Source organism: Ictalurus furcatus, chromosome 9 (assembly GCF_023375685.1).
Source record: "Ictalurus furcatus strain D&B chromosome 9, Billie_1.0, whole genome shotgun sequence".
Taxonomy (NCBI): Eukaryota; Metazoa; Chordata; class Actinopteri; order Siluriformes; family Ictaluridae; genus Ictalurus; species Ictalurus furcatus.
The window spans coordinates 18076496-18095702 of NC_071263.1; the positions used below are offsets into that span (position 1 = coordinate 18076496).

The 19207-nt window shown below is 38.8% G+C and overlaps 1 protein-coding gene across 4 annotated transcripts in view; it reads right to left on the reverse strand.

Annotated features, from left to right (window-relative positions):
• cdc42bpaa (CDC42 binding protein kinase alpha (DMPK-like) a) overlaps positions 1-19207 on the reverse strand; it is a 60650-nt gene that overhangs the window by 11980 nt on the left and 29463 nt on the right. For 3 of the 4 annotated variants that reach the window (XM_053633886.1, XM_053633887.1, XM_053633884.1), the window contains exons 7-28: positions 18870-19070; positions 18460-18708; positions 18243-18322; positions 14689-14849; positions 14422-14541; positions 14162-14295; positions 13711-13953; positions 13457-13567; positions 12216-12463; positions 11945-12050; positions 8128-8252; positions 7874-7979; positions 7515-7663; positions 7226-7317; positions 7044-7120; positions 6721-6759; positions 3720-3839; positions 3538-3621; positions 3071-3176; positions 2836-2972; positions 1712-1851; positions 390-471 (exon numbers count right to left, since the gene is read on the reverse strand). In XM_053633886.1, the coding sequence (XP_053489861.1) occupies positions 390-471; positions 1712-1851; positions 2836-2972; positions 3071-3176; positions 3538-3621; positions 3720-3839; positions 6721-6759; positions 7044-7120; positions 7226-7317; positions 7515-7663; positions 7874-7979; positions 8128-8252; positions 11945-12050; positions 12216-12463; positions 13457-13567; positions 13711-13953; positions 14162-14295; positions 14422-14541; positions 14689-14849; positions 18243-18322; positions 18460-18708; positions 18870-19070 (2910 nt within the window). The remainder of the gene's footprint in view (positions 1-389; positions 472-1711; positions 1852-2835; positions 2973-3070; positions 3177-3537; positions 3622-3719; positions 3840-6720; positions 6760-7043; positions 7121-7225; positions 7318-7514; positions 7664-7873; positions 7980-8127; positions 8253-11944; positions 12051-12215; positions 12464-13456; positions 13568-13710; positions 13954-14161; positions 14296-14421; positions 14542-14688; positions 14850-18242; positions 18323-18459; positions 18709-18869; positions 19071-19207) is intronic. The other variant, XM_053633885.1, reaches the window with a different exon arrangement.

The window sequence follows — 19207 nt, forward strand, 5'->3', positions numbered from 1 at the left end:
ACAAATTCTGACAAAATCAAGAAACACAACTAGTCTTTAAGTTAGCATAATGTCTTAAATGTCAAATCTATGTGATTTATTCTGGTTAATTTATGTTGACATTTTGCACATGGAGTCAGGATGCAGAGTAACGATCTGTATGTGAAAATAAAATATCCAGGTTTTTGGTCAGGAATCACTTCTCGGTAAATTTCTTAAAATGAACACTAAAACAAAATACGTTTTCCTTATAGTTAAACTAATTAATCAATCTATTTATGATAACATGGTACAAAGTGACATTTCTAGAGCAGGTCATTTGTACAAAACGTGTAAATGGTAGCTCTAGCAGCAAGATCCATTATGTTTTAATTAAAACTAAACGAGCACAAACTCAGGGTTTGACTCACCCTGAAAATACAGGGAATGTCCTTCCTATTGGCATGGATAACATCAGATGCTAGTACTGAACTGACTGAAAAATCCTCATCCCTGCAGAAAGAAGATAATGTTCAGACAATTATAAAGGCCCCAGATAGCAATGGCTATGGGTACATGCAAAGATTTTCACTGATCCACATGAATTCATTCTGATTACAGAGTCCAAATGAACTTTATATGTATACTTAACAGGTCAGTTAACAATCTCCATTTATATTGCTAGATTCTGAATTGGTCTTGGTGTCATTTTGCAGCAGGATGCTTACTGGCCGGATATGACCTCATTAGTCTAACTGGTGATTAATGGTCATGACAATTCAACTATTCAACAGAAGACTCCTCTCCACATTTGAGACTAAACAGCATCCAAAATTGAGCCTCTGTATTACAAACTAAAATGATGTTACAGATCAGAACATCATTGGATCATTCAGCAGAGATAATCATGGGCTTGACACTCCTGACACTTTGTGCCACTCCAAAGACCAGTGTAATATTACAATAAACATATCTTGCATAAAGCGACATGTTGACGTGAAAAATCTGTGATCAATCAATTTGCATGACATATGTAATACAAGACAAAGTCACATGAGAAATAATGTTTAGTGTTGAAGTTTCTACAGCAAAGAACATGAGAGTCTGGTCACATTGTTCAGCTTTATAATGTTCAAACATTCTGTTTGTACTTTTAAATATTTTGAATCTTAGGAAAATTTTATCCAAATGTCATTATTACACAGAACACAAGAAGACGTTGTTATAAAGCTGCTCAACATTTGATAGTGTCCAACACTCTTAAGCAAGAAAGTTGCTGAAAATAAATTGCATTAACCTTTAGGAAAGTAGACATATTCCCTTTTCTTATCTTCCAGTGCCACCTACAGCTGGAAATAACCCTTCCCATCCTACCTCCTGAGATTCATACAATAAAATTTGTAGCAGGAAACCTTTTTCTCACAAGGCCTTTTGCCCCCACCAAAATATCATGAAACAAACACACGCACTGAACTGTGCCAATTCTGATAGTAAAAGTAATCAGACATCACAATTTACTTGTCTGTTAATCTTCAAATTTACAGATTACCCACTGTGCTCAATCTGATTAAAAAAAAAATTCATTCCGAATAGCTTCAACTGCCACCCTATCAAGACTGAGGTGTAAACATGAACATTTTAAATTCTCACTGAGCCATCAGTCAGATTATTTACAGTTTATACTGCAAGCAAACGTCATTGGTAAAAGTTAGATAGGATAACACATTTGAAAGTGGTCTCAATAATGACTGACCTCATGTCGACGACCTGGCTAACCACTACACTGGGCTGCGCGACCTTCCCTTCGGCAAGCTCATAGAGGAACAACTTAAAATCACATACAACAGCAAGGGCCTTCTGCCAGCCTTTCTTCACCCCTGCTGGCTTAGGCACCTGAAAAGTAATAATAATGATAAAGACAGAAGATTCATAACACAACTCCAACTCATACATACCCTCCTAAAGTATTGGTACAGAAAGGCCAATTGTATTGTTTTCGCTGGGTTTCAGCTCAAAAGGTGAATATGAGACAACAGATCAGAATTTCAGCTTTCATGTCCTCATATTTACATCTAGATGTGTTTAACAACTTAAAATATGGCACCTTTGGTGGAAGACCACTCAATTTTTAGGTGAGCAAAATTATAAGAACATAGACTTAAAGTAAATAAAACGTAATATTTGGTTACATATCCCTTGCTTGCAATAACTGCATCAAGCGGGTGACCCACTGACAAAATGTTGCATTTTTCTTCTGTGTTGCTTCTCCAAGCTTGTATTACAGTTTCTTTCAGTTGTTTGTTTCGGGTGGTTTCTACCTTCAGTCTTCTCTTCAGGAAATGAAATAGTCAAATGGGTTAAGGTCTGGTGATTGACTTAGCCAGTCTAAAACCTTCCCCTGATGAAGTCCTTTGTTGTGTTGGCAGTGCTTTTTGGTTCAGTGAATCCAGGTTTATCCTTTTTAACAAATGTACTCTTTACAGGCAAAACCTAGGGCTCAAACCAAAAGTAGGCATTCTTTAAACAATTCATTTAACAGGACACACCCGGGCAGCAAGAAACACCTATCAGTCACATGTTCCAATACTTTTAATCACTTGAAAAAAAATGGGTGAGTTCAAACAAAAGGTGCCATGTTTTAAGTTGTTTAACACACCTAGATATAAATATGAGGAAATGAAAGCTGAAATTCTGATTTATCATCTAATATTCATCTTTGGATCTCAAACCCAAATGTCTACAATGTATAGCAAAAATAATAGAATTGGCTTTGCTGTTCCAATACTTTCATTGGGGACTGTATATCTATACTATGCAGAAAGTTAAGACCCTAATAAATCAATTAACTATAGAAGTGATGATAGCAGAGCTTCTTACCCTAACATGGCCCTCATAAGCCGTGCCAATGCCTTTCTGTGTGTCGATACCCAATGGACCTTTCGTCTGGTCTGGCGGAATAGGACACACTGCAGGGGCTTTGTCCGCACAGGTCACATGACATGAGAAGTTGCAGACTGCAGGAAAGCAGAGAGAGCAGGTAAATGAAATCTGAAAACCATCAAAGTTCTTTTTTTTTTTTTTTTTTTTTTAAATTAGTTATAGTGTATGTCACCTTCGCATATACAGCCTTGTCGGATGAGTCCCACCATCAGAGAAGTGCACTGGTTACACTTAGTTGGAGCATTGAAGGACTTTACCACAAACTGGTGAGCTTTTGGCTGTAAGGCAGCATGGAAAATCTAAATGCAAGAAAGAGCTCAAGAAAGTATATTTAATTTAACTTTAAAAAAGTTAGATCAAAAACAGGCTACAAGGCCTGAACGCTTTTGCAAACGAGGGAACTTTAAAGTATAGATGCTTCCTAGTACTGTTTTTCTCTTGTTTACAGAACTTGGAAGTTATAGAGGCTGAGCATATATTTTACTGACAGCTGTCCAAATATGAGGAGAAATATTTAAAAAAAATTAGAAATCACTGGTCCCACCTTTAATAACCTTCTTTTAGTGCTAATACTTTATTTGAGAATACTGAGTACATGTAATAATTAATGTAAACAAACAAATAAATGGGAGTCAATACCTTAGGTGTGGTAAACCCAGAGCTACTGTATCCTCCTGATCGCATGGTAGGAGTCTGTGTACCTCTATGGGGATAATCAATTGGCTGGAAGAGTAAAGCTATTCATTAGTACACAAACACAATTATCATGGTTCACTATTCCACATATGAGTGTGTGTCGCATGATGTGTGGTAAAGAGTACCTCTAGAGGCTCCAGGTCACTGGTGGTGGAAGGAGAACGAGAGTGGGACACAACTTGAGACTTGCGATCATCATCTCGGGATGGCGTGTTTGACAGGCTAAAGTTGTCAATGGAGTCAATCTGAAAGGGCAGAGAAGATGATGAGTCAGACACAAAGATAAATTACTAACCTTAATTTTTACACTAATTAAGAGTTTCCTAGGATTCATATTATATTATTAAAAGTTCTGCAGTGACCATTACAAGAGTACTTAAAATATATTGCTGTACCTCTTACTAAAATGTTCTATACACATCTAAATCTAAATAAGCAAAATCACAAAAATTGCCAAAGTAATTAAATCTTCACACAATAATGTTACCAACAATAGTGGTATAAGAGCTCTAAAATCCTAGGGAAATCTTAATTATTGCAAGTCCGTAGACATTTCATACATTCAAAGGCTGCTTACATGGTATGACCTCAACATAAACAATGTACACGACAAGTTATAGATGCATACCAGCTAAAACTTTTGAAAAGTTAAAGCCACAATCATGAATTTCAGAACACCTAATATGTTGTGTGCTAATAAGTACTAATTACAAAGAGCTCTTAAGGGACAAAAAAAACAACAACAAAATATCCATTCCAAAGTACATTTGTATTCAGATTATTAAAATACACTATGCACATAAGTTAAAATACATTTCATGATTGTGCCTTTAAAATACACTATACAGCCAAAAGTTTATGGATATCTGACCCTCACACCCATACATGCATTTTGAATATGTTTTTCCAGATTTAGTCCACCAGTGCTGTTACAATAACCTCCATTCTTCTAGGAAGGCTTTCCACTAGAGTTTGGAGTATGGCTGTGTGGATAAGCCCATTCAGCCACAAGCGCATTAGTGAGGTCAAGCACTGATGTCGGATGAGGAAGAGTGGCGCATGTCAGCATTCCAGTTCATTCCAAAGGTGTTCAGTGGGGTTGAGCTCAAGGTATTGTGCAGGCCACTCGTGTTCTTCCACTCCAACCTTGGCTAACCATGTCTTCATGGACCTCATATTGTGCGCAGGGGCATGTCATACTGGAACATGTTTGGGTTCCAGTAAAGGGAAACTGTAATGTTACAGCACTTGTGACAACAGTTTGTTGAAGACTAACACATACATGTGTGTGTGATGGTCAGGTGTCCACAAACTTTTGGCCATGTGGTGTAAACAGAGAACCCCTCAACAAAAAACAAAACAACCAACCAAGCAAAAAAACATTCATGCCTTCACACTGGTGAAAATACATGCCATAAAATACATGCTATTCATATAAAATAAAAAGAAAACCCACTAAAACTGTTATAGATAATTGTGAAATCCTGATTATGATTTCATAGCATTTACTGCTAGAGTAAAACAAGTTTCCACACATTTTCCTTTTCTTTCTTTTTTAATCTAGGCTTAAGTAAATGTATCATTTTAAATATGGCTAAACCAGGAAGATATGTAAAATATAGATAAGATAGGCACCCCACCCCTGTTCACAGATACAGAACTGAGCATCAGTACAGAGCACACCCATACAGTCCCCTCCAAAACTGTTGGAATTGCAAGGCCAATTCAATTGTTTTTGCTGTAGACTGAAGACATTTGGGATTGAGATCAAAAGATGAATATGAGAAGAGAGGTTAGAATTTCAGCTTTTATTTCCTGGTATTTATATGTAGATGTGCTAAATGACATAGAACATAGCACCATTGTATCAGACCACTCAATTTGTAGGCAAGCAAAACTACTGGAACATGTGACTGACTGGCACTTCTTGTTACCCAGGTGTGTCCTGGTAGATTGTTTAAACGATAAAAAGCTCTGAACATCTACTCTTGGTTTTAGACTTCAGTTTCACCTGTGAAGACTGCACTTGTTGTTAAAAAGCATAAGCCTACATGAATATCAGAGAGCTGTCTATGGGAGAAAAGCAAGACATTTTAAAGTTGAGAAAAGAGGGAAAAAAAATCAATCAGCGGCATTGCACAAGCATTGGGCATAGCCAATACAACAATTTGGAATGTCCTGAAAAAGAAAGAAACCACTGGTGTACTGAGCAACAGACACTGAATGGGTCGGTCAAGGAAACCAACAATAGCTGATTACAAACATTGTGAGAGCTGTGAAGAGAAACCCAAAAACAAGTCAGTGACACAAACAACCTCCACAGAGGAGGGGTAAAGGTATTATAATCCAGCATTTAAAGAAGACTTTGTGAGCAGAAATATAGAGGCCATAGCACAAGGCAGTGGTAGCTCAGTGGTTAAGGCACTGGTATCCTGGAACTAAAATGAACCTCTACCAAAGTGATGGAAAGTCCAAAGGTGTGGAGAAAGAAAGGAACGGCTCATGATCCAAAACAGAGAAGCTCATCTGTGAAACATGGTGGAGTTAGTGTCACGGCTTGGGCTTGCATGGCTGCTTCTGGAATGGGCTCACTAGCAGTAGAATGAATTCAGAAGTTTACAGGAACATTTTGTCTGCCAATTTACAGACAAATGCATCTAAATTAATCAGAAGGAATTTTATCTCACAGCAAGACAATGATCCAAAACACACTGCCAAGACTTCAAAACTTATGTTCCTGTACTTTTGCTTGCCTAACAATTGGGAGGTCTGATACAAAGGTTCTGTTTTATGTTGTTTAACAGATCTAGATGTAAATATCAGGAAATAAAAACTGAAATACTAAACTCTTGTCTCATATCCATCTTTTAATCTCAAACCCAAATGTCCTTGGTGTATAGCACAAACAAATGAATTGGCCTTGCTGTTCCAATAGTTTCAGAGGACTGTATGCTATGACCCTAATACTACAGATCACAGCGATACCCAGGTGCAAGTCCAGATCCATGCAAGATGAGAATGTAAACACATGCATTAAAGCCACAGACAATATCACATTGTCAATGAGAACACACAAAAAAAATTCCACTGCACCCAAAGTACCACCAAGACAAACCAGGAGCTTACATGTCTGCCTTTGCTGGCTTGACCACAGGCAGGAGATCGCTTCAATATAAACAAAATAATAATAATAATCAAGAATAGATCACATTAATACAGGGACTAGTGAAAAAAATCTGCAGATAAGGCATGTCTGAAAACAATTTGGAAAGAAACAAGCCGGCATGGGAAGTAGATGGAAGCAGAAAACAATTTGGGATTATATGCAGAGGTCCCAAGAAAAACCATCAACAGCAACATCAATATGGAAACTTGACAGTTAAATATCCCAACTGTATTACGTTCATATTATCATGCCATTTACAAGTGCTCAGTTTATCAGTACTAACATCAAATTGTTCCACAGCAGAGGTTGGGGCATTAAGGAATGCAAGGAAGGAGTTCTGTGAATCCTGGTGCTTTACACCTGCAACACAAAGAACATGATTTGTAAAACCGTACAATACACTGTAGCTCAAAACAATGCGAGTGGCTAAACATTAATCTGTGGTAAGAAGTTGGGAGAATTTACCCTTAGACAAACGTAGTTCTTCTGTTTCTCTTTTCAGTCTCTCAATCTCAGTCTGTAAATCCTGGTTCCTCTTTTCAGAGTCCTGGAGTTTGCTGAAGGAGGGAAAATAACATTCAAATGATGATGAAATTTGTGCATACGTCCCAGACTTCTAGTCTAATAACACTGTTGTGTTTAGGGAACAAAATCATGCACTTTATCCATAACTGGTTGACAGTACAAAACAAAAATATACTGTATTCTATTTAATAGCGTCTTAGCTTCCCAATACACAGCTGAAAAACTTTACCACTCAGTGGCCATGTTGGCAGCCTTCACTTTGTTGAGCTCATCTTGGATGGTTTGTTTTGCTTTTATTTCAGAGTCCAGCGCAGATTGCAGCTCCAGACGGGCAGACATGTCCAGCTTAGCCAATCGTCTCATCTTCCACGGCATGTCCTATCACAATGGAGGAATACCGTGAAAAAACACGGTCACTGCTTTGGCAAAAATGTCTCTCTTCTTACATAAATTTACTTTGATTTAATCATTAAGCCATGGAAAAATTTTTCTTCCAATAGTTAAATATTTGGAGACCATTTAAGTGGTCAAAGAGCTTAGGCCAAATAAATAAACAAACAAACAAACAAACAAACAAACAAACTCTACCGTAGAGCGAGCACCAAGACTGGTGTTCCTCAGGCTCTCCAGCTCCTCATTCATCTTTGAGGCCAGAGCCTGGAGGTAGCCCCGTGCATCTTTCTCATCACTCACCCTGTGGAACAAAGTTGAAAAATTTCACTACAATTCATGACCACTAGATCACAGATATCATGTAATACTACAATACACTGTAATGCAAGATATTTGCTGAATTAATAAGTCAGCTGCTATAGAATTTTCTTGCTTTATGGGTCACAAACCACTGTATGATCTCTGTGATTTGAGCTTCCCAGTGGGCCACACTCTCTTTCTTATCAGTCAGCTCTCTCATTTCCTCGTCCAGCTGCTTCTGACTGCTGTTCAACTTCTTATACAAGATCATCAACTAGAGACACACACAGAAATGACACGGATTACCACCACATTAATGTTTTAAGTAATAACCATGGTTCTAAATAATGCAACACTCCCATGTAATAGTGTGATAAAGACAGATTTTAGGTATAAAGATTTACTGGAGCTGGGCAATATAACACTGGTATTGAGATTAATTGCAATACACTTTTCTGAAATGTCACATCAATTCTTTTATAATACTGACCAATAAATTACTAATACAGGATTATCAGTGTGACTCACAGATGCAGAATTATAGTACATTTCATTGTCCCCTGAATCAATAATCATGTTTTCTTTTCAGTTTTGACAATAACATTCATAAAACACATACACGCTAATACATATATAATTATGTGTGGAAAAAGTAAGTACACCCTTGGCCTCAGAAGCTAGTATTGCCCCCTTTAGCAGAAATAACTTGTTGGTGTTTTGCATAATTGTTAACCAGTCTCTGACATCGGCTTGCTGGAATTTTTGACCAGTCTTCCATGCAATAATCTTTCAGTTGCAAGTTGTTTGAGGGTTTTCTTGAATGTACTGCCTGTTTCAAATCCCCCACAATATTTCAATGGGATTCAAATCCAGGCTTTGACTAGGCCATTCCATAACCCTCCATTTCTTCTTTTTGAGCCATTCCTTGGTGGATTTGCTAGTGTGCTTAGGATCATTATCCTGTTGAAAGGTCCACTTTCAGTTCAACTTTCAGACAGATGGCCTCGCATTATCTTCAAGCACTCTGATATGATGCAGAATTCATAGTTGAATAAATTAATGCAAACTGTCCAGTCCCTGAGGAAGTGAAGCAACCTCAAACCCTAACATTTCCACCACCTTGCTTCACAGTTGGTATGGGGTGCTTCTCCTGAAAAGCTGTCTTTCGTCAGTGATTTCACCAAACATGCCTGCTGTTACTGGGGCCAAACAACTCTATCTTTGATTATTCCAAAAGGACTGATCATTGCCTATATGCTCATTGGCAAACTGTAGTCTTGCAAAGGATTTTTCCTGGCACACGTCCCATGCAGGCCAAATTTGAACAATTTCTTTCTGATTGTAGAAGCATGCACTTTTACACCAACAGTTGCAAGACTTACTAGCAGATCCTGTGATGAAATTTTGGGATTCTTGGCGACTTCTTTTTGCATCAGATGGTCTGCTCTTGGGCTGAATTTGCTGGGACGGCCAGTACTGGACAAATTCACAGTCGTTTGAAATCTGCGCCATTTGTAGACGATTTTCCTTTCAGTGGAATGACGCATTTCAAATAATTTCAAATAAATTGTGAAATCTTTTTAAATCCCTTGCCAGACTCATAGGCATCCACACCCTTTTTTTCTGAAGGCCTTACAGAACTCTTTAGATCTCGGCACGATTACACACCTCAATAGCAAAGGGAACACCAGACACTAGATATGAGAGGGGTATAAATAAATCCGGTTCCACCTGCACTCCCAGCAGGTTCTAATCACTGGCAGCAACTTGAACACCCGATTCTAATTTTATGGATTTATTTTTTTTTTTTAAGGTGTGATAAATGTCAGGGTGTCCTTACTCCTCATCTGTTTTTTTTTTTGTTAATTTAAAATTACTACAAAATGTCAATTTTATGTGACATTTGATAGAGTGCATCAACTTTATTAATAGGCACCGTTTCAAAGAGGATCAAATGTTTGCTGTCCAAATATGTCAAAAAAAAAGAGCTAAAAATTTCCATGGGGTGTACTTATTTTTTTCCACATGACTGTAAATATATTGGTCTTCAAGTATTGCAAAGCATTTTTACTATATTGCACATCCCATAAGGGTTATTCAAATAATACTTCCCATTTAAAATTGTGGGAATTGTTACAAACATGGCGATCTATGATTACCAGTGTTTCCCAATAAATTAGCGACACATTTCGCAAAATAGAGAAACAGTAAGACAGGCCAAACTTTTGAAGACCAACGAGGCATATTTCCATTTTGTATATTCATACGTTTTGATAGATTTTATTTCACATTAATCAACTCAAAACATTCTCCGTTTACCCTAACAGAAAACAAGGTTGAGATGCAAGAATACTAATGTGAGATGAGGGTCTTCTTGGGGTGTCAGAGCTAAAACACCTATGCAACTCTCAGTCATTCCACATTCAATTCAGTATATAATTTAGTTACATTTGTATAGCGCTTTTCTTTCTTTCATTTTTTTTGTTTCCATGCCAGCTTCAATGGCTATATTCATGGCGATAGCCAGGTTTAGTTCATATATAAAAAAACAAAAAAAACAAAAACAAAACACAGCCTCAGAGTAATGACTGAGTACGCGTACACAACTGGGAGAGTCTTTGACTACTGTCTGGTTTCTATTACATGTATTAAACGGTCTCATAAATTAAATTTTAAACCCCATGTGGACCACTAGTGCTCACTTAGTAAAGCCATGCTCGGTCAGCAAGGGTCCCTGCATACAGTAAATAATCCAGAAACACATCAGGTTCAGAGAAGTATACTTCCCATAAGAGAATAATAAAATGTTAATATAAGCAGGGTCACAGAGGGCGTAAGGTGAGCAGCACAGCAGTATACAAAGCCTCTGTTTCACTGATATTCTGCACAGGCACTCCCCTAAGCCCCTCTAACAGCAGTGGTTTCATTCATAAACATGACCCAATCTGTGTAGACAGCTCTGCCTATCTGGGGTAAACATGTCAGTTTGCTGACATAGGAATTTAGAGGATTCTGTGTTTATTTCAAGGGCCAGTGAAGAATCCAACCACATTGTGATTATCGACTGATTATTTCAAACATTTCATGTATTAAGAGCACTATGACAGGAGCAACGAACCTCTGCAGTGAGAGCAGTCTGCTCATGTTTTTCAAATTCCACTTTTCATATTTGTATTCATTCTGCTTGCAAGTGCCACATGCTACTGATTGACTTCCCAAGAACATTCGGACAGCTGCACATATTTAGTTCAAAGCAATGAAAGTCTATCTTCACAGAGGGGTGCTGTTCCTGCCTTATTCAACAGAGAGGTCCACTAACGTTTTTGAAAGGTTCGAAAAGGTTGGATGATTTCTGTACATTACAAAACCACATAATCTCAAAATGTCAGTATTTTCACAGAAGCCTAATGCACTTCAACTGTATTTTTTACTTCCCAGATCAACATGGACCAAGACCTCATTCTGTTATTCTAAGAGTTCTGCTGTAGTGAACCAGGCTGGCTGATTTGAGAGAACCTGTGGTAAGACATACAGTGTTGGGGTAAGGGGAAATTACAGTGTTAGGGTATGGGAACACCATTTGTGGGAAGTATACAGGCTGTCTAAGAGGTAGTGCGTCATATACATGCTCTCTATAAAGCTTTCCATGCTTCCCTGTAGGTGCTTTGCCTGCCTGGAACATCTAGAAAACAGCATGATGCTCAACATCTCTTTTGATTAACAAAGTGAATCAAGAGAGCCTGTCTGCCCTCATTATAGTCTAGCACTCCCAGTCACACTTCTGATCTCACCCTAATTCAATACAACCACATAAAGAAAGAACATCAAGTTCTGAATGTTGACTTGGGTAATACAAGCTTGATGTATGGGGAGTAAGTAGAGATAGGGGCAAGAACGTGTCTGTGTGTGTTTGAGAGACAGAAAGAAGTCGTCACAATGGGGCAGACAGAGAAGAAAAATGCTCACGTTATCCAGTTCACTGGAGAGTTTCTTGTTCTCTTCCATCAGCAGCACTCTTTCCCTCTCATACTTTTGTTTGTACTCAGTCTCAAACTCCTCTCGTTCGCTCTGACTGTGAGGGTGAGGAGATAACATTTATTAACCCTGTAAAAACACTAACTGTTTCTATAAAGGAAAATTTCTTTGACTGCACTAATCACAAAAAACCCCACATATTTTTTCTTTTTCTATGTGCACATTTTTAAGGATGAGTGGATTTTTGACACCAGTGCTGTACCTTTCTCTGCGAGTCTTCTCTAGCTTGTCTTTTAACATCATTATTTCTTTGTTTAAAGAGAGATGTTGTGTATCTGCATCACGGAGCTCCTTTTTCAGGCTCTTCAGCTCACTGGCATGTTGGACATCGCGACGAGACAACTCCTCCTCATAAAACATTGTCTTCTTCTCCAGATCGCCACGCAGCTTAGTGAGCTCCTGGTGCTGCTCAGGGGCTCCGGCAGCTGGGGAGCGACCAGCCTGCTTTTGCTATTCCAAAACATGCAGCACAAATTAGACTCCCAGGTCTCAATCAAGAAAATACTGCAGTTTTTTTAACCAGCAAAATCACGATCTACCACATTTGTAGCATATAAGCAATAATTTTTTTTTTTACAAATTTCCCTATACAGAGAGAAAAACAAAATCTGTGCAGGTAGGAGAAACCCACTCATAATACAAGTCTGAGGACTCTTAAAGTAGCTTTTATATAAATTCAATTCAATCATCAATTAACCTTACACACCTGCAGGTGATAGATAGGTGCGTAGGGAAAAAAATAACACAAACCAAGTCAAAATCAAAAACAAAAAAAATCCAGCAGGCTAAAAGTACTTGCACACATATCAAAATAGCTTTATTCACAACATTTCGGTCCCAAGAACTTCTTCAGGGACATATAAACAATCTATTCAACACAATCTCATTTAAAATCAACACATGACCAATCACTGCAATGATCCATCATAACCAATCACAATCAGTGACATAATACATCATTGTAACCACGATCATATAAAGGTGTTGATTGTATATGCCTGATGCGAATAAAGCCATTTTGATACGTGTGAAAGTACTTTTAGTGTGCAGGATTTTTTCGTTTCAGATATGAATTCAATAAAAAAGTACTTCTGGCCATGTTTCCATCATACTTCTGTCTGAATATGAAGTCTCATATCTAAAACAACATATACCAATGTAGACTGTAATTTACACACTCATGAAAGCAGTCTACAAGAAAGTTTGGCATAAATGTTTATTTGACTGCAAATGTTTATTAACTGCCCTTAAACTTCCATTATAATGGAGCTCTAAAAACAGTATGTGTGTTATTTTCTCAGTACACTGAAACATGTTTAAATTGATGCTTACGGTAATTGCACATACAGATTTCTTACACAGAGATTAGATTGAAGCAGCATTCCTTTAGGTAACATTGATTAGGGGAGGCAAGTATGTGCAAAACAAGTAAGTTTTATAAACCTTCACTGCCGCCAATTCCTCCTCCAGTTGTCTGCTGTACTGTTCACTGCGATCCCTCAACTTCTTCTCTTTCTGGGCTTCCGAAGTGCTCTCCTCGGCCTGGGCTTCCATCTGACGCAAATAAGTAAATAAGTAAGTAAGTAAGTAAGTAAGTAAGTAAGTAAATAAATAAATAAATAAGACAAGCACACCTCATTACATTTTTGACAGCTCTGATCAATACTGTGATGTGACAGTCTCAGAGTTCTGCCCACCTCTTTTCTTGTCCTTTCTGCTTTGCGCAAATCCAGCCTCAGGGCCTCCAGCTTCTGGTTGAATGCATCCATCTCCTCTTCTTTGTCTCGTAGTTGGCGAGAGAGGCGCTGTTTTTGAGAACGCAGCTCTGTCAACCGTTCACTCATCTCAGAGAACTCGTGCATAGCTAGCTTTCTCTGACTGTCGGCCTCCTTCAGCTCCTTCCCCTGAGCCCTCAGCTTCTCTGCAGACTCCATCAGCTCCTACACAAAACACCAGCTTGAGGTTAGGCTGGAGATACAGCTCTAGCAAAAAGTTATCACACAATTAAAGACAGGCCAAAGAAGGGCCAACCAAGATTCTCAGCTTTTTTGAAGCTGAAAGAAGCCCAGTGCACGGAAACCTAGTCCACGTCTAGTGACTTGGCAGGAATAAGGGGCAGAGATTTCCATGCTGTTCACTAGCCTGTACCTTTTGCATGGCCTCCCTCTCCTGCTTCATGCTTTTTATCTGTTTCTCTAGAGAGCAGATGTGTTTGGTGGACTCCTCCACATCTTTGCGGGTTGCACTGGCCTGTTCCAACTTCTGCTCCAACTGACCAGAGTCTGAGGAGTGACAAACCAGGAATAAGTGTCAAACATGGTCAAAAACATGCAAAGGCAAACAGGAAATATTTAGAGGGGCAGGAATGATAGCATGAAGAATAATACTTTGTAGGAACATTTAGTTACCTGCTATCTGCTTCTTTAGGGTCTCAATCTCCTCTTTCAGGCCTTGGATCTCAAACTCCCTGTTAGCAGAGACAGGAGCATCTCCAGCATACTGCAGAGCTTGCACAGTCTTAGTGGACTCTAAAAAGCAGGGCAAATGTGAATGAGCTAGGGTTAAAATTATTAAAGTAAACTTCACTGAAACTACACTGCGACATGCTTAACAAAACAATAAATTAGAACTTTCTGTATGCCTCAGATTATGTGATTCATTTGTAAGAGACAGACCTTGTAGTTTGCGGCTGAGCTCCAATTTTTCCTGCTCCAGACGGCGGAGCCTCCTCTCGTATGCCTCAGTAGCTAGGCTCTCCTCCAAGCTGCGCTGTACACACACGTCCATCTGCACAGGGGCTGCAGTCTCGCGCAGACACCCACGATCAGATAGAGAGCTGGTGGACAGAGGCCAGAGGATAAACCCAAACATGCAAACCGTCTCCATTTGGTTTCAAGTTTTGTTGGCTTCAACTGTTTACCCTTTTAGTACAGTCCAATTATATGACTTGAAAGGAAAATTTGGACATAACACAAGCATTTAGTATGTTACCTGTCAAGGTTTGTAGTAATCTATAGCACAGTATGACTTCACTTAGCCTCAGTGGTATGGCAGAATACAAGCTTTTGTTAGTCTATCAATGTGTCACCTGTGCTAAGTAAATCCTGTACATACAATCAATTAATAATCCCCACTGCGAGCAACCAATCATTAGCAGCATAGTGCTGACACAGGTGCAGACATCACACATCTCCTGGAAGTCTCCCATATATTGATAGCAGCTCTCTGACGCCAGCAAATTATATACAATATCCCGGAAATTTCAAAAAAAAATTTTAAGGGAACTATTTCTAATAGTAAATGGGATCTGGAGAGACACGAGAGAGCGAGTGACGTAGCAAGAGAGTGACAGAGAGCGTATCCTGATTAGTCTCTCTTTCCATTAACTAGACCAATCAGTTTTCTCTGTGGGCGGGCTTTACAGTCCACCTCTCTCTCTCTCCCCCTCCCCCTCCCTCCCTCCCTCCATTTCATCCATCAGTACTGTGTACCACTGTAGTTCAGTAACACTAATGTCCTGCAGTGCCATGGCAGAGTGTCAAAAAAAATAGAAAATACAAAGCGCACTTCCCCCCAGACACTGTACCCCTGCTTAATAGGGGTCAAACATAACAGTTTTCCTTGCTGCACTGTTCTCAACAGTGACTCTTCAATTGTCCATCAATGGGTTAAATGATTGTAAGAGACATGCTGAGGTGAGTTTAAGAGTCATGCATTCATTAGCATAGCCAACGTTATTTAAACTAGCTGGCTATCTGCAAAGGAGCTACTCTATTGATGTCCTATGTGATGAGGCAAAACTCCCTGTAGACTTGCTTAAAGGTTTTAATAGAATAAAAAAAATAAATAAAAAAAACGACTAAATGAGTTGAATAATATAATAGTACGTATTAAACACATATTTTAAATGTCACATTTGGCATTTACCTCTTACCATTGAGACTGCCAATAAAATACTCGAAAAGGAGTATATATTCATGTGAAAAAATAAGTATACCCCATGGAAATTGTTGCCTTTTTTGGACATATTTGGACAAGCGAACACGATCATCTTTGAAACAGTGACTATTAATAAAGTTGATATACTTGAACAAAATCACAAGTAAAAATAGCTTTTTCAATAACTTATTCAACAGAAATATCAAGAGATATAGCCATGTATATTAGAAGTGCTATTCTTCTGTGGAAAAAGTAAGTACACCCATGGCCTCAGAACCAAGTATTGCTCCCTTTAGCAGAAATAACTTCTTGTTGCCGTTTTGCATAATTGTTCACCAGACTTTGACATTGGCTTGCTGGAATTTTTGACCACTTCCATGAAATAATCTTTCAGTTGCAAGGTATTTGGGGTTTTCTTGCATGTACTGCCTGTTTCAAATCCCCCACATTTCAATGGGATTCAAATCCAGGCTTTGACTAGGCCATTCCAAACCCATTTTTTTCTTTTTGAGCCATTCCTTGGTGGATTTGCTAGTGTGCTTAGGATCATTATCCTGCTGAAAGGCCCACTTTCAGTTCAACTTCAAATTTCAGACCGATGGCCTCGCATTATCTTCAAGCACTCTTTGATATGAGGCAGAATTCATAGTTGAGTCAATGAATGCAAGCTGTCCAGTCCCTGAGGCAGCGAAGCAACCCCAATCCATAATACCGTGCTTCACAGTCGGTATAAGGTGCTTCTCCTGTAAAGCTGTCTTTGGTCTTCACCAAACTTGTCTGCTGTTACTGTGGCCAAACAACCCTATCTTTGTCTGTCCAGAGCACATTATTCCAAAAGGCCTGGTCTTTGCCTATATGCTCATTGGCAAACTCTTGCAAAAGCTTTTTCCTCACACCCATGCAGGTGAAATTTGTGCAATCTCTTTCTGATTGTAGAAGCATGCACTTTGACTCCAACAGTTGCAAGACTTACTAGCAGATCCTCTGATGAAATTTTGGGGTCCTTGGAGACTTCTTTTTGCATCAGACGGTCTGCTATTGGGTATAATTTGCTGGAATTGGCAGTCGTTTGAAATCTGCGCCATTTGTAGATGATTTTCTTTACAGTGGAATGATGTATTTCAAAAAATTTGGAGATCTTTTTAAATCCCTTGCCAGATTCATAGGCATCCACAACCTTTTTTCTGAAGGCCATAAAGAACTCTGATGACACCACACACCTCAACAAAAGGGAAAACCAGACACTAGATATGAGAGGGGTATAAATAAGACAGGTTCCTCCTGCAATCCATAAGCAGGTTCTAATCACTGGCACCCAATCTTGAACACCTGATTCTAATTTCATGGATTTGAAGGTGTAATAAATGTAGGGGTGTACTTACTTTTTCCATGTGCCTTGTTTTTGTTCAGTTAAATTGTGAAAATTACTAAAACTGTCTATTTTATGTGTCATTTGATAGAGTGCATCACCTTTATTAATAGGCAGTGCTTCAAAGAGGATCAAATGTTTGCTGTCCTATATAGAGTATAGTATATAGACAATATATGGGTGAGATGGGGGCTACAGGGGTGGTGGATACCTCCCTGAAATTAGTTTTTGCATGGTGGGATGTCTGCAGGATGCAGGGACACTAAAGAAAGAAAATTACTTTCTTATTAAAATTAATGATTTTGTGGCATAATACCAGCAGATTGGTAGTTGATGATGCAGAAAAACTAGATAAACTAGTGAGTTAGGTAGCAGGGAAAAAAAAAAAAAAAAAAAATCAAACAGCACTCTCCAAAGTGGTTACAGTATTAGAGACCACTGTGTCACCAGTGCAGCTATTGCGACACCTGTGCAACTATTGCGTCACCTGTGCAGCTATTGCATTTGTGTAGAACTTCTCTCAGAGATCTGTGCTTGCTTACTAGCGTTACATCGGTGATTTTATTTACATAAATTAATGTGTAGAATTTTGAAGGACTACAAAAAAGGGTTATTCTCTGTCAGGCATACTACATAACAGGGAAAAACTTAAACCTATTTTGAGCAGGACAATATAAAAAAATAAGTAACATATGGTCATTTTATAATTGTATTTGTGTCTATGGAAATAAAGTGGTCAGTTTAAATCATCCATTTGGTATAACCATTAAATTTCCACAACACTCTGGCTTGCTAAGCAGACCCAACCAGCTATTTAACCATATAATAACTCAACCATCATTTCTCATCAGAATTCAATTTTGAAAATTGCACAAGAATGAATTTGCAGAAATGAGAACACAAAAAATAACTTAAGCTTACCATTGACTAGTGTAAGTAAAGCCTACAAATGGAAGATGATGTCCAGAAAAGGCTGTTATAGAAGGAGGAGGCATTGTCTCCTGGACAAAAAGAAATAAATAATTTGGGCACAATGAACTAGACTGTTCAGAAAAACACTTAAATCATGACTCAATTACCACATCATGCTAAACGGACATAAACACTAGACTGTAATGAAAAATGCAACACTTCGCACTGTGTTTTTGAGGCAGTCATCCTCCACATCAAAGTTGGAAGTGTCTGAAGGGCTGCTGACTTCAGGAATGTATGGAGCATCACAGTTTCGGATGTTGTCCCAGTCAATGCCAGAAAAAAACGGATGTTGCTTGAAGTCCTGGATGCCGTTCTGGCCTAGCCGGTGCTCCCTGCTGCAGATGAGCCTGCGGATCAAGTCTTTGGCATTCTCAGACACCTCTGTGATATTGGCAGGAAATTGGAACCGCTCCTGTTTAAAGCCATGATTTAATACAGTGGTTACTTATGAAAAGTAACTTGAACAGACAATGACACGATTATGTATTTATTGACTTTTCATGAAGTGACTGAAGATCATTCTAAATAGCGCATTACTGAATAACATGATCCTGAATCATTTTCAAAGCTTACCTTGTGGTTCATTATCTTGCCGTAAGTCTCCACCAGAGATTCAGCATAGAAGGGGGTTTCCCCATACAGCATTTCATACATACAGACACCCAGAGACCACCAGTCACACTCAGGGCCATATTTGCCCTTGCCATCCTCCATGGCCTGCAGGATCTCAGGAGAGATGTAATCTGGAGTGCCAACTGCCACAGAGGACTGCACCTAAAAGATGACACAGGACACCATCAGCACCAAGATGGAGGATATTGACTTTACAACTACTGAGCCACAGTGAAATAATTCTGCACAGACAATACTGTAATGCATCTTCATAGACCATGAAATCCAATTTCATAGTC